General features: G+C 48.6%; 1 protein-coding gene across 16 annotated transcripts in view; it reads right to left on the bottom strand.

Annotated features, from left to right (window-relative positions):
- LOC135908735 (uncharacterized) overlaps positions 1–16,076 on the bottom strand; it is a 1,076,237-nt gene that overhangs the window by 268,463 nt on the left and 791,698 nt on the right. For all 16 annotated transcript variants that reach the window (XM_070529152.1, XM_070529157.1, XM_070529150.1 and 13 more), the window contains one exon: positions 7,598–7,823. In XM_070529152.1, the coding sequence (XP_070385253.1) occupies positions 7,598–7,823 (226 nt within the window). The remainder of the gene's footprint in view (positions 1–7,597; positions 7,824–16,076) is intronic.

Here is a 16,076-nt window from a genome sequence, read left to right as displayed (position 1 = left end):
ACACGTATCAGGCGCCTTCACTTGTTGGCACTGGTTCGCGTTTTTCGCCCGAAGCCATGGCTCATTTCATTGCGTCCGCGACTGTAAATCGCCGACAAAAGAAAAAAACATCGAGTTTGCTTCCTTCACAGCGCGGCGCTTTGATGGGCTGCGGCCGTCCGCTACTGCGCGACAGCTCTAAGGGCCGATTTACGCTCGAGCCGCCCATCACCGCAAGCCGCACCGCACGCTTGCGGTCGCGCGAAAAATTGCACGTATCCAGCACTTGTGCACAAATTACCATTTACACTGTGTGCAGAGTGTATACCTTATACATTGTAAACCGAAATTTGTGCGCAAGTGTTTGATACGTGCAATATTTCGCGCGACCGCACGCGTGCGGTGCGGCTTGCGGCGATGGGCGGCTCGAGCGTAAATCGGCCCTAAGTGCTGAACTACTGGCGATTCCCGCGCCCCTTCGTCCCGACCATCAGAAGCAGAGGAGCCGAACGTGGCACTAGAAATTTATCAAGCGCGACAAGCGCCAGCGCGAGAGCGAGGGTGCGGAGGAGAAGTTTGACGTCACTCGGAGTACTCTCGCCGCGCGCGCGCGAAGCACGATAGCAGCGCCGGCCCTGCAGCCGCTCCGGCCACCTTCGCCGTGGTCCATTTTATTCTGTCCGCGACTGTACATCGCTAGCATGTCGGCGAGGGTCTTATTCAGCCGCTCCGTAAGACCATTCGTCTGCGGGTGGTAAGCCGTTGTCCTCCTGTGCCTTGTCTGACTGTATTTCAGAATGGCTTGGGTGAGCTCCGCTGTAAAGGCCGTTCCTCGGTCGGTGATGAGGACTTCTGGGGCGCCATGTCGCAGCAGGATGTTTTCGACAAAGAATTTCGCCACTTCGGTTGCGCTACCTTTCGGCAGTGCTTTTGTTTCAGCGAAGCGGGTGAGGTAGTCCGTCGCCACGACGATCCACTTATTTCCGGTTATTGACGTCGGAAAGGGTCCCAGCAAGTCCATCCCGATCTGCTGGAATGGTCGGCAAGGAGGCTCGATTGGCTGTAGTAATCCGGCTGGCCTTGTCGGCGGTGTCTTGCGTCGCTGACAGTCTCGGCATGTTCTGACATATCGGGCGACGTCGGCGGTCAGGCGCGGCCAATAATACTTTTCTTGTATCCTCGATAGTGTCCGGGAAAATCCGAGGTGTCCAGCGGTCGGATCGTCATGTAGGGCATGCAATACTTCTGGACGAAGTCCTGACGGGACAACAAGAAGGTAATTGGCGCGGACTGGCGAGAAGTTCTTCTTCACGAGTAGACTGTCTTGAAGCGTGAAGGAAGATAATCCGCGCTTAAATGCCCTGGGGACAACGTCGATGTGCCCTTCCAAATAATCGACGAGGCCTTTAGGTTCCGGGTCCACTCGTTGTTGTTCGGCGAAGTCTTCCGCGCTTATTATTCCAAGGAAGGCGTCGTCATCCTCGTCATCTTGCGGCGGCGGGTCAATGGGGGCGCGGGATAGGCAATCGGCGTCTGAGTGTTTTCGTCCGGACTTGTATGTTACGGTGATGTCGTATTCTTGTAGTCTGAGGCTCCACCGTGCCAGCAGTCCTGAGGGATCCTTTCAATTCGCTAGCCAACACAAGGCGTGATGGTCGCTGACGACTTTGAATGGCCTGCCATATAGGTAAGGGCGAAATTTCGCTGTAGCCCTAATGATGGCGAGGCATTCCTTTTCGGTTGTAGAATAATTGCCTTCCGCTTTTGACAACGACCGGCTAGCGTAAGCTATCACGTGTTCATGTCCATCTTTTCTCTGGACCAGGACGGCGCCGAGGCCTAGGCTACTCGCGTCACTGTGGATTTCGGTATCGGCGTGCCCGTCGAAGTGCGCAAGTACGGGCGGCGACTGCATGCGTCGTTTGAGTTCTTGAAATGCCTCGGCCTGCGGCGTTTCCCACTTGAACTCGACGTCGCATTTAGTTAGCTGCGTCAGCGGCTCAGCGATGCGTGAAAAGTTCTTCACAAATCGCCTCTAGTAGGCACGCATGCCAAGAAATCTACGCACTGCCTTCTTGTCGATGGGCTGTGGGAACTTTGCTATGGCAGCTGTCTTCTGCGGGTCGGGGCGGACTCCAGATTTGCTGATGACGTGGCCTAAAAATAGAAGCTCCTCGTAAGCGAAGCGGCACTTTTCCGGCTTCAGAGTAAGTCCTGATGACCTGATGGCCTCTTGTACTGTTGCCAGCCGCCTAAGGTGAACGTCGAAATTTCCGGCGAAGACGACGACGTCATCCAAGTATACGAGACAGGTCTGCCACTTCAATCCTGCTAAAACCGTGTCCATCACGCGCTGGAACGTTGCAGGCGCCGAGCACAGTCCGAATGGCATAATTTTGAACTCGTAGAGGCCGTCTGGGGTGATGAACGCGGTCTTTTCGCGATCTCTTTCGTCGACTTCTATTTGCCAGTAGCCAGACTTTAGGTCCATGGACGAGAAGTATTTAGCGTTGCAGAGCCGATCCAATGCGTCGTCTATCCTTGGGAGGGGGTATACGTCCTTCTTCGTGATCTTGTTCAGACGACGATAATCGACGCAGAAACGTAGGGTTCCGTCCTTTTTCTTTACCAGAACAACAGGGGATGCCCACGGGCTTTTCGACGGCTGGATGATGTCGTCGCGCAGCATTTCGTCGACTTGTTCTCTTATAGCTTCACGTTCTCGCGCCGAAACTCGGTAAGGGCTCTGACGGAGTCGGCGAGCGCATTCCTCGGTGATTATGCGATGCTTGGCGACTGGTGTTTGTCGAATCCTCGATGACCTCGAAAAGCAGCCTTTGTATCGTCGGAGCAGACTTCTGAGCTGCTGTTGCTTAATCATAGGGAGATTTGGATTAATATCGTAGTCTGGTTCGGGAACCATGGTCGTCGGGGTAGATGCGGCGGAATCCGAGAGGACAAACGCATTACTTGTTTCCAGAATTTCCTCGATGTACGCGATCGTCGTGCCCTTGTTGATGTGCTTGAACTCCTGGCTGAAGTTTGTCAGCAACACTTCAGTTTTCCCTCCATGCAGTCGAGCGATCCCTCTTGCGACGCAAATTTCATGGTCTAGCAGTAGACGTTGGTCGCCTTCAATGACGCCTTCTACGTCAGTGGGTGTTTCGGTGCTGACCGAAATAACGATGCTGCAGCGAGGCGGGACGCTCACTTGATCTTCGAGCACACTCAAGGCGTGGGGACTACGAGGGCTCTCCGGCGGCATTGCTTTATCTTCCGACTGCGTTACTGACTTCGACTTCAGGTTGATGATTGCGCCGTGTTGGTCCAGGAAGTCCATACCGAGAATGACGTCTCGTGAACACTGTTGGAGGATTACGAATGTGGCAGGGTAAGTCCGGTCATGAATGGTTATTCTTGCCGTGCAGATCCCTGTCGGCGTGATGAGGTGTCCTCCAGCGGTGCGAATCTGAGGGCCTTCCCATGCGGTCTTAACTTTCTTCAACTGGGCGGCGATGTGTCCACTCATTACGGAGTAATCGGCCCCTGTGTCGACTAAGGCAGTGACTGCGTGGCCGTCGAGAAGCACGTCGAGGTCGGTTGTTCTTTGTCTGGCATTGCAGTTAGGTCTTGGCGTTGGATCACGGCTGCGTCGTGTTGAACTGAGGTTGGAACGTCGCGTCGTCAAGTCGTCTTTCGTCGGTGTAGTTTTGGCTTCCAGACTTCGTCGGGACGGCGGCGTGTCGTTATGTCGTCGAGATGGTCTCTTCGTCGTCTTCGTCGCCGGCGGAGGATCTTCGTCAGTTCGACGAATAGCAACCGCACCTCCTTCGGTTGCTGCTTTTAGTTTTCCGGGTATGGGCTCGCAGAGCTGCCCCGGGCTGGGCCAGTGTATGGACGGCGCTGTGGCGACAGGTAGCGGCCTGGTGACGGCGAACGGGACGGTCGTCGAGAGTTCCACTGAGTGGCGGATAGGTAATCGGCAATGTCACGTGGGCGCTCCCCAAGCTGTGGACGCGGCGCGTTGACGGCGAACCCTCTCAGTCCCATGTCGCGGTATGGGCATCGGCGGTACACATGGCCGGCTTCTCCGCAGTGATAGCAGAGCGGGCGGTGGTCTGGGGCTCGCCAAATGTCCGTCTTCCTCGTATAGGTGCGCTGGGCGACGGGTGGGCGCGCTGGCGGCGGCGGCGGTGGACGACGGAATTGCGGTGTTGCAGGACCTTGGCGCGGTCGTGCAGGGGGGCCTTGACGGCGGGTGACGGCGGCGGCGTAGGTCATTGCTTCCGGCTGCGGTGGTTCTGGTTGCACCTCAGGAACTCCAAGGGATCGGTGCACCTCTTCCTTCATGATGTCGGCGATAGAGGCCACTTGAGGCTGCGACGAAGGCAGGACCTTGCGCAGTTCTTCGCGCACAATGGCCCTGATGGTCTCTTGAAGGTCGTCCGAACCTAGTCCTTGGATGGCATACTGCGGCGTGTGTCCCTGGCGGTTATATTGCCGGGTGCGCATCTCCAGAGTTTTCTCGATCGTCGATGCCTCTGCAGAAAACTCAGCCACAGTCTTCGGTGGGTTACGAATAAGTCCGGCGAAAAGGTCTTGCTTGACGCCGCGCATCAGGAAGCGAACTTTTTTCTCCTCCGACATTTCCGGGTCGGCGTGCCGGAAAAGACGGGCCATCTCCTCCGTGAAGATTGCGATCGTCTCGTTTGGCAGCTGCACTCTGGTTTCTAGTAGAGCTTGGGCTCGCTCTTTTCGCACGACGCTTGTAAACGTGTGCAAGAAGCCGCTTCGGAAAAGGTCCCACGTCGTTAAGGTGGCTTCCCGATTCTCGAACCACGTCCTGGCGGCGTCTTCCAATGCGAAATAGACATGCCGCAGCTTGTCGTCGCTGTCCCAACTGTTAAACTTAGCGACCCTCTCATACGTTTCGAGCCAGGTTTCCGGGTCCTCGAATGTTGATCTGCGGAACGTCGGAGGTTCCCTGGGCTGCTGCAGCACGATGGGGGATGCGGGGGCTGCCATTGGGGTTGCCTTGTCCACAATCTTCTTGGTCTTCTCAGGTAGAAGTCCGTGCTCCGGGGGCAGCTGTTGAAGACGGCGGCTTGCTCGATGTTCCGGGACGGCGCTGGTGTTGTCTTTGCGGTCCGGGCTTGTATTACGGCTTGTCGGGGGCGTCCGGTACATGGACGTAAAGCACCTCCACCAGATGTCACGTGGTAGTGACGGCGACGAAAGAAGCAGTACGGTGGAATACAAAACTAGCTTTTATTGGGCGAACCTGTGCCCACAAAACAGGCTACACTTATAGCACAACGAAAGCGGCGAACACAGTCGGCGATCGTCGAAAATCTGATCAGCGGGTCAAGCGCGTCGGCTTTTATACAGCAATCATCGAATGTTCCAGATTAAACGTTGGGACCCGCATGCCTTCTAAAATGTTCTACACCATTCGTGTCAAGCGATGCAATCAGACAACACAACGTTCGGCGACAGCAGACAGCGGGTAGAAGCATCGATAACTTTCCAGAAACTTCGGATACATGCAGGCGCGTCCCGCGCTGTGCGATAACATTTGTTCGGCGGCAAAACTTGTCGCCCGATAAAGACAAGTACACGTGTCAAAATGAGAGAACTTTAAGCTTTATAGCAAAATATCCTGATGCTCTCCCAAACATAAACAACATCCCACGTAAATCCTACCCAATATTATCAAGTAACAAGCGTCATAGGAAAGTGTTTTGGGATGTAGGAAGGGTTACCTATCGCCGCAACAGAAACATCAAAAATACGTCATGGACGAAAAAATCAGCCAACATCGTTCCCCCGTAATAGAAGAATGTTGTCGCCACAGGTGCAAAACCTGACGACACCTTTAGAGTGACATTAAAATTAAGGGCGCCGCAAATACTTATACACACGAAGTCAAAACTAGCTTTATTTGCACTATATTCGATGTGATTTATATGCTTGAATGTTCATTCTGTAAGAAACACTATATCGGTGAAAAGGAACAATCAGTGAATGCCAGGTTAGACAGACATCAGACGGACACAGCTAAAAGGCTTTCCAACGCCGCCGCCGAGCATTTTAGCAAACCCGATCGTAACTTTGATGAACTTAAACTCTACATCTTACAGTTAATTTCGCATTATCAGCGATTCAGACAATACAGAGAATCATACTTCATCCATAAGTTGAAGGTATTACAACTAACAGGCATAAACGTTTCAAATGGAGGCTTACAATCCACTCGCTATGCTAAATTTGAAGCTATAGGCAACAACACATAGTTATTTTTCATAGGGTTACTTAGTGTTTTATTGTGTTTACTTCTTTCCGCCCTTCTTTCTTTTATTCACGTATTTATTCAATTTTAGCACGATTGCTCTTTTTTACCATGTGCACCATTTCCTGCCGCCTCTTCTCTTTTTTTAAGAGAGACAATAGCTCAATGACCTTCAGTGGACCAGATAATCTCCCCCCCCCCCTCCGTTGACGTCGAGGGCCCTTCCACAGAAAACACGGCCAACTGACACATCTTCCTGACGTCCCTACACCGACCTTATCCCCTCTCCGATTTAGAAGAGCCCCACCTATACATACTGTGCCGAGAGAAGCGTATTGTCATGTGGTGGTGAGAGTGAAGAAGCAGCAAAACAACGTTTTGTTGGGCGAACCTGTGCGCTGTGCCCTCAAGGACAGACTACACTCACAGAGCTATGATAGCGGCGGACACAGTTGGCGGTCGTCGAGAATTTTGATCAGCCGGTCAAGCGCGTCGGCTTTTATACACGAGTCATCGAAGGTTCCATAGTAATCCCTGGTGCCCGCGTGTCTTCCAGAAAGTTCTACATAATTCGCATCGCACATGCAATCTGGTTACGCAAGCTTCGGTGACAATAGACAACAGGCAGAGCCATCGATAACATTTGAGAAACTTGCGATAGATACGGGCGCCTCCAGCGCTGAGTGATAAAATTTGTTGGGCGCTCAAAACCGGTCTCCCGAAAAAGATAAACAAGTACACGGGTCACTATCTCGCCTTAAATAGGCAAGTCCACTTGTCGAAACCTTGGCTCTCACTTTTACCTTGTTCTCTATTTGCTCATCGTCTTGAATTTGCATCTCCCGCCTTCCCCATGTTTTCTTGGAATATATGAGGCAGATATTCAAAACAAATCCATTCTACCGCATCTCAGAAGGTGCAGCAGTGTCATAAAAAAGAAAATAGTCATCCACCTGTATAAAGGGCCAACGTTACACGGGACTCTTTTGTAGCTTGGTACTACATTATTCACTTTCATGACTCGCTGTAGGGGCGCGCCGTAAAACCTGAAAATGTATGAAGCATATTTGTCAATCGAGTGTCAAGGCTTGCTTCGAAGATCTGTGACCATACCTGTATTTTATACAACAGATGCTGAACGAAGAGAAATACGAAAAGTTTCTTAACGCTATACGAAGTCCGCTAATTTATTTGATTCAAGCAAGCTTAGATATACGAGCCAATAGGATATTGTTTTTACATTTTCGTCAATGATGTCATATAAATACAAGGATAAAAGATGAAAGGAATTATCAAAGTAATACTTTTTTTCAAGGTGCGGTTACTCACTGCGGTGATGGTGGAATCATTGAAGAACCACGCGTAGTGGTCGTGTAAAAATAGCGTGGGAACCAGCGCCTCAGCGAGCCGCAGACAAGCCAGCGGTCTGGGCCAGCGGTACTGAGCGCGGCCTGTGATTTCTTCCAAGCGTGCTTCCAAGAGCTCCTCTCGTCCTGGCACGGCAGCCGACAGGTGCAGCAGTGCACGGAACCCCATGTAGTTCAGCAGAGAAGCACTGCGATTGGTTTAAAAAGGCACCTAAGTTCTGCAGTTTTTGTATGTATTGCGAATACCTAAAAAAAAATGGGTGTTTTTCCGTGAGCTGCAACTGGTTCGCGCTATGCATCGCGTTTATTGTCCGGTACATTACTGCCTAATTCGATATTTATTACCAATGCACTGAAAATGCTTAGTTACGGTCATTAGTAATGTACAGAAAATCTTACAAATTTATTGAGGCTTCAGTTACATGGAGCACAGATACTGGAGCACACGCACGCACACATATTTACATATATAATCACAATGACGTGCATCACTGGCGACATTTCGCTTTTCGTAAAAAAGTGCACGGCAAAACGCCCATAAATAGGCCCCTAGGTATTTTTGTTTTGCATGCACAAAAAAAGAAACAGGCAACCAGCGATAGGAGGCAATTTAATGAATTGTGGGGTTTTACGTGCCAAAACACCTTTCTGAATATGAGGCACGCCGTTGTGGAGGACTCCGAAAATTTCAATCAAATGGGGTTCTATAACCTGCACCTAAATACAAGTACACAGGTGTTTTCGCATTCCGCTCCCATCGAAACGCGACCGCCATGGCGGGGCTTCGAACCCGTGAACTCGTGCTCAGTAGCCCAACAGCATAACCATTGAGCAGCCACAGTGGGTGCACAGGAGGCAAGAAGACGAAGAAAACTGAAAGCACACAATAGGATCGTCGTCCTATGATTGATTGGACATGTTATTCGCAACCCACCACGTACATAAGTCCTGGGCAAAATGGCGTCACTCGGGTCTTTAGGTCTATTTATGCGATTTTCTATCTTTTCCTTCTTTCATTGAAGAAAGCTTTCATAGGTGCTTGTCAATTCAGTGACAATGACAAGAACTTTATTAGAGTGCCTTGAGGAACTTGATTCGGGGGAACCAAAGGCTCCCCAATCAAGTTGGTGGCTCCACCCACGACGGCAGCGGGAAGTTGTGACTCACCGCGACGTCACTGGCCATCTGGACGGCCTGTGTGTACTTGGTTCGATAAATCCGAACACTTCAGCAAGGCGTCCCATTCGAACTTGTACTGGAGTTCGGAGCCGCGTTATACGGGCAGAGCCAGAGCATGTGGTCGAAGGAGCAGCATGCGTGACCACATTTGGAGCGGGAAGTTGGGGTCTATCCAACTAAGCGCTCTGTCCAATAATTTTCTTGCAGTTTTCGCCACCTCCTGCGCAGTAGTTAAGTAGTATTTGTACTGTTGAAATCCGCAAGGTAGATAAAAGTAATGAATTAAGGGAGAATAAGACTTCCACCCAATCGTAGCAATTGCTACAAAGGAAACCCATGTGGGTTCCTCAAAAGAAAATCCTTCAAGCTGTAGAAACATCCGTCCTGGTCCGGGACTAGAACCCGGTACCACGGCCTTCCCGGGGCAGCCGCTCTGCCGTCTGAGCTAGCCACGCGGCTAGCAGATTGCACGGCGAAGTCGAATTTATCAACACGAAGGAAAGACAAGAGTTTGGCGTAACAGTTCTGCGGAAAGCCCCAAATTGGAGAGAAGTAATTGGAGAGAAGTAATTGGAGAGAAGTATGCAAACAGCCTCAGCGGTGATGTCATGAATGGGAACAGCGTCCGGCCGGCGTTCGAAATGGTCGATCATGGTGAGTATTTTACGATGACCTTAAAACACGGGTAGAGGACGCATTATGTCTAGATGAACATGGTCCAAACGACGGCCGAGTGGAATGAACGCTTGGGGAGGCGTCTTGGTATGACGGGAGAGCGTCGTCCTCTGGCAGGGCACATACGTGTGCGTCCAATCCTGCACATCCCCGTTAATTCCGGGCCGGACGTAGCGCTGGGGGAGAAGGCGCTGAGTGGCCCGAATACCTGGGTGACATATGTCGTGCAGAGGGTGTAAAATTGTGTGGCGTAGTGCAGCCGGAGGAAAAGGGTGGGGAAAGTCTGCAAACACATCGCACCACAAGGGCAAAGGCGAGCATGGATGAGGCACAAGAGCTAGTAGCAGAGAACGAGGGTTCTCTGGAAAAGCAGTGAGCTATGCGTCATTCTGCTGTGCGGAAGAGAACACGGTCCAGTCGACGGATGGAGAGGGAGAGTCAACCGCCGCTATACGAGCAAGAGCATCAGCGCTGGTGTTGGCGGCACCCTTCACGTGAGGGTTGAGGGCTGTGAGCTCCGAATTATAAGCAAGATGGCGGAGTTTGCGTGACACGTACTTCAATGAGTTAGTGCGGAAAATACACGCCAGTTGCTTATGATGGGTCAGCACGTAAAACTGGCATCCTTTGACAAAATGCCGAAAGTGCTGTATCGCAGTGTAGATGGCTAGCAGCTCTCGGCGGAAGACGCTGTAACGGGTATCTGCAGGAAGTAGCTTCCGAGAGTAAAAAACAAAGGTCTCCATTCGGATTTCATTCACTCCTGTAAGACGTCTCCTGTCAGACGTGCACGCGCTGGCTTCTGTCAGTGCCATACGGCACTGACGACCACGCTGGGGGCATGCACCATCAACCGAGTTGGGGCGTTGGTGTGCGAATGGATAAGAAGCACGGCGTTCCCGACTGCTTCCTTGGCAGTCTGACTGTGTGGCTATAGGTTGCAATTGATCATTGATACATACGAAATCAAGCTAAACACTCCTTCTATCACAATGATCTACCAAACCTATTAATTTTCCGGAGCAATTTCGGAGAGCCATAAATAATAGCGATACGTGAAATATTAGATTAACTAACGAATGAAATTAATAATGTTACCGATAGCGCTGACGTGTTTATTTCCGCCATTGCTACTGTGTTCACTAATGAATCTGATGCTCCTGCTGCTTTGCCATCGCTTTCAATGTAGACGGGATTTGTTCGATCCCTGAGAAAATCAAGTGTTCATCATCGTCCGGCATAGACGCGACTAACTAAAAAAAAAATTTAAGCACAAACACTCTGACCGCACTATATATCTTTGATCTTTGCCCAGTATCTTTCTTAAGGTTTCATTACAGATGATCGGAAAATTAGGAAGGTCTTTCCATTCCACCAAACAAGTAACAGAAACTCGCCGCTAAATTACCACACCTTCTTTTTTACAAGAGACCCTTGCAAAAACATGGAACACGTAATCTGCTCTCTTATGAATTTTTTTCACTCGAATCACTTTTTTCACGCTCAGAACGGATTCCGTAAAGGTATCTCGTGTGCAACACAGCCGGCCATCTTCCTGGAGGAAGTTCACACTAATGTTGACTATAACATAGAGACTGACATAATATTGACAAGTGTACTTATTTTTATCGGGCGACCGCGTTTCGCCGCCTAACAAATGTAATCGCACAGCGCGGGACGCGCCTGCATATATCCGAAGTTTCTGGAAAGTTATCGATGCTTCTTCTCGGCTGTACGTCTGTTGTCGCCGAATCTCATGTTACCTGATTTCACCGCGTGACGCGAATGGTGTAGAACTTTCTGGAAGGCACGCAGGTCCGAACACTTAGTCTGGAACATTCGACGACTGCTGTATAAAAGCCGACGCGCTTGATCCGCTGATCAGATTTCCGACGATCGCCGACCGTGTTCGCGGCTATCGTTGTGCTATAGGTGTAACCTGTTTTTCTGGGGCCAGGTTCGCCCAATAAAAGCTAGTTTTGTATTGCACCATATTGCTGCTTACTTCGCCGTCACTACCAAGTGACAATATTTCTAGATTTCTCTAAGGGCTTCGATAAGGCCCCTCATCAGCGTCTAATATTGAAACTGGCAAGGCTTCGTTTGCATCCTGATGTTTTGAATTGGATTATACAAAAACATAGCAACCGCTCTCAATCTGTCGTAATAACTAATCACCTATCTACCCTTGTGCCAGTAACATCAAGCGTCCCTCAAGAACCGGTTCCTGGCCCTCTATTTTTAAAGATGTAGTACTGACTTACCTTCCCATGTGCCCTGTAATATCTGTATGTTCGTCCCTGATTTCGTCATTAAAGCGTTGCACGTAGCCCCTCCAATCAAACAGCAGTCAAATATACACCGCGTCGGCAGCCATGTTATTTCTCAGTTACCAAGCCTGTACTTGCCTGCTTTCGTGCGTGTCGGTGTCCACGTTACGGGTGAGCGGAGAGACTTAAAGCGTAAGGCGCCACAGTCCCGGAATACGCCTCACCTTCTAGGAGTTGAAGCGGGTTGGATGTATAGGCGGTTGAGCAGGAGGCGCCCGGGGGCCGTCGACACGACCCGAGTGCATTGGTTCTCGAGATGGGGCCCCATGCGACTCCTGGTAGGAGTCGAGCACCTCAAAGCCTTGAGTTTGACGTTGGAGGTAGCGAGCGGGCGATCTAGGGCTCGTTTAGTTTCATTGCGGTGATGGCGTCTATTCGCACGTCTTTGTGCTTAGTAGCGCGAAGGTACGGCAAGGCGTAGAGGATCCGATTAGTCACGAAGGCATCGGCGAGCCAAAGCGCATCCCTGCCCCACAGACCACGCCACTTGTTGGAAATGCGGTGGATCATTCGCCCTAGCTGTTCACCTAATCTTTTGAGTTTCGCAATACGGAGTCTGGTCTGAGTACACGGTGAATAAGGAGGCCCAAAATCTGGAGCTCCTCCCCCTCTCTGGTAAGACCTCGTGAGATATGTGGATTGCTGACTTCTCCCTTGTATTCGCTCTGACGATCAGAAGCTCTGACTTGGCGGAGCACATTGGAGCCCGCAAGTCGATAGCACACGGCTCGGCTATGGAAGCGGCCCGCTGAAGGTGGTTCTTCATTTCCTAAGGCTTCCCTTGGTGGTTCAGATTGCAATGTCATCTGAATATAACACGTGTTTAATGCCTTCCAGCTGGGCCAATTGGCTTGGGAGGGGCATCATAGCTATGCTGAACTGGAGCGGTGATAACACCAATCCCTGAGGGATGCCCCGCGTTCCCAGCGTTTGTATGACGCAGACCGCATAGTCGCACTGTTTGCTGTGGAAGTCACACATAACTACCGCATTTTTGGTTTATCACTACTTAGTTGCCACTGTAGACGCAAAAACAAATTGACCCTTGACTCTGAGTCATTAAGAAGGAAATCAGGTGTTTGAAAGCGCGTTTCATATGAAAAAGCGGAAACTGCCGACCTTGGCTTTTTCGAGCTTTTTCTTTCCTCTTTTTTTCAGTAATCTCAGCTTCAATACCTCCTCCCCACAAAAAAAAAGGATTATACTGTGCTATGGGTCTGGAGATTACATGGACTGCTTTGATTTCCAATACTCGCTAACATTAATAACGAAAGGCCTCGCAATTAATTTCTCTACATTCATGCTCTATTTGTTTGTCTGCTATGTAATTATGCAAGCTCACTGAGAATTATTTTTGATTGTGGCGAGCAAAGCAAGGAGTACAACACCAGGATTTAACACGGTTACAGAGCATCTCATGGGTTTCGACGCAAATGTATTACAACTTGAAAAAGACGAAAACAAAATGAGTACTGAAACGTACAATTAAATACTTCTCAGAATGTACGATTGCAGATTCTCGAAAGCGTCAAAGTTGTATGATAATATACAAAAATGAAAATTCCTCTGCAACGTGCTAGTATATTTTACGTACTGTTTCATAATTTGCATACGTAATCGCAAGCACAAAAGACGCGAGACACCTATAGGGGCCGCCGCCTCTGAGGCTGCAGGCTAGGAGCTGATCAGCTGGGATGACGACGGCCACGTGCACCTTGAAAATATCTCCAAATAAAGATGAGTCAGTCATCCATGCATGGGCGCCCGATAGATCACCATTTTCCGGAGTGTTGAGCATACCTCGTAGCTCAGATCGCAGTGAAAGCTAATTACCTGGCTAATTAGCCAACCCGCGATATTGCTAGCTCTTCCATGATACCAATTCACACTTGATAAGCTTCACGCCACTCCAGCACCGCCTTAGCGGTCGACCACTGCTTGCTACCATTCAAGTTTAATATAATACAGCGCCAAAAGCAAAAAATAAATAAAACTGCTACATATTAATAATTGCGAAAAATTGCTACCAACTTTCACTATTTACCGGTCGTTGCCTTTCGGATTTTGACGCACGTTCTGTCCCCAACTTGTGAGGAATTTTCACAGATAAGAAAGCCATCAGTTCTGTTCACATATATACGCGAAAAAACTGCCTGCTAGCCCTACTTACTTTCTACTGATTTTCATCTTGGAAATCTGATCACCGGACCCCTTCCTCAACGCGGGGACGGTTGTTGCGTGTCATTTTTACAAAACTACTCTTGCGAAAAGTGGCAGCCGCCTTACCCGAGAAGTTAGGCCTGATTAAAGTACTTCTGCCAGACAACGTTCTATTGTAAACACATGTAATGTAAATGTAAACACATGTTTTCCTGCTAACTTCGTGAATCATTGCGCTGCAGTGCTCATACGCATTTATTTTCTTCGTTTCCTGTAATTATTCTTGCTTCCTTCTTTGCCTCTCTTCCCTTGAATTCATCGGCACTTCATTTTCGTTTGACAGATTTTTTTCGAACCTTGCTTCTTTTCTTATTTCTTTTCCTCTTCTTTTACATCTTTTTCGCTCTTTCTAAACTGTCGCCTCCCTGGTCTTCCTGAATGCTTTTGCAATCCTCCCTTCACTGTTTTGTACCTTCCATCCTTCGTTGGCACTCCTCGTTGCTCGACTGCTGCTACGCGTTCGCTGGCCTCCTGACTTGCTGTGCACTGCACTTTACCTAACCAAGATGGGTTTTCCCTCTCTATATTTCCTCAGGATGTTCCGTTGAAGCTGCGTCTTCGCGGCCGCCAATTTGTACAATGCCCACATGTGACAGGGAATCGCTCCCCCTTTTGTCGTATTTTGTGTACTTTTGCAATCTCCCAAGAATATTCTTTCTGCTTTTCTTAGCCCTACAAGTACAGCCAGCTGAAATCGCTCCTTTTCTTCAACGGCAGCGCTCAAATCTGATCAATAAAGTAACGCCGCGATGCAGATAGCCAGCATTGCCTTACAAAAAATTGTTGAAAGGTTATTAAAATGCCATTGTTGATCGTCAGCAAATGACCTTAAAAGATTATTAAGGAATTGTTCAAATATCATTGAGGAAATTGTAGACAAGTGTTGATATTTGGCCCGCTACATTTTGTCGAAATATCATTGTGATCTTTCAATTTGAAATATCATCGGTATATTGTTGAAACTATGATATATTTTAAAGTTGAAAGGCCATTGAAGCATTCTTGAAGATGTGTTTTGTCAATATTGAAAGCCCATGAAATAATTGTTGCATATCTGTTGAAAATCAACACTCAAATTATGTTTAAAGCCCTTTGTGCCCCAGTATGTATTTACAGTGTTCAAAAGTGTACTTTTCTTAAAATACTGCTGAGCTATGTTGCATATAATTATCTTTGATCTCCCGTGGACATGTTTGCTGTTAGAGGATTGGGGTAAAATTTATATACAGGCACTTTTGTATTGCAGACCAGTGTCACCTTGGGCTGAAAAGCATGCTCCTAGGTTGCCTTTAATAAACCATATTGTAAAGCAGATAGCAGAACTCTTATAGCACTTTTTCAATTGTCAGAGTGAATGGTCCTTCACGAACGCAAGAGGGCTGAACTGATGCAGACAAAAACTTTTTTCTAGGTGAACTGTTTATTTCTAACCAAACATATGTGTAAATGTACAACCATTTGTAGTTCGAGAACATCAGAAACTCCTTAAAAATTATTGCAAACTACAAACTTCCTGCAGCTTGACACCATAAGAAAACTGAATACTGACAGATGTAGTCTCTGTGGCCCTTATGTAAAACACACTTCCCAAAAGAAAGAAATCTTAAAAATAAATAGCTAAACAAATAAATGTACAAGCAGACTGACATGACTGTAAATAAGAAAACACAAAAAAGGCACTTGCTTTCCCTATTAGGTAGCCACTGGTACTATAACCGTGGCACGATTCGCTCGAGCCGACAGTACTCACTGAGACCTGATATGAAGGTTGGGTATCCTTAAGATTCATGGAATTTATTAAAGCCTGGCTGTTGCAGCTAACATAATTCTAGATACAAACTGCCAAACATTACTTGCATGAGAAATCGAGACAGCATATTCAGCTAATTAAAAAAAACTCAGTTTCTAATTATTTTTTTACGATTTGTAGCCGGTAATTTTACAAGGCGTATGCACTTAGAATGAATTTCTACAATGATGCCAGTAACGACAAATATTCCATCAAACTGACTGTAGAAATGCACTGTTGTTGCACTA

This window comes from Dermacentor albipictus, unplaced genomic scaffold (genome assembly GCF_038994185.2).
Source record: "Dermacentor albipictus isolate Rhodes 1998 colony unplaced genomic scaffold, USDA_Dalb.pri_finalv2 scaffold_18, whole genome shotgun sequence".
NCBI classification, from domain to species: Eukaryota; Metazoa; Arthropoda; class Arachnida; order Ixodida; family Ixodidae; genus Dermacentor; species Dermacentor albipictus.
Note: the sequence above shows the minus strand (reverse complement) of the source record. Positions and strands in the feature narration are given on the sequence as shown.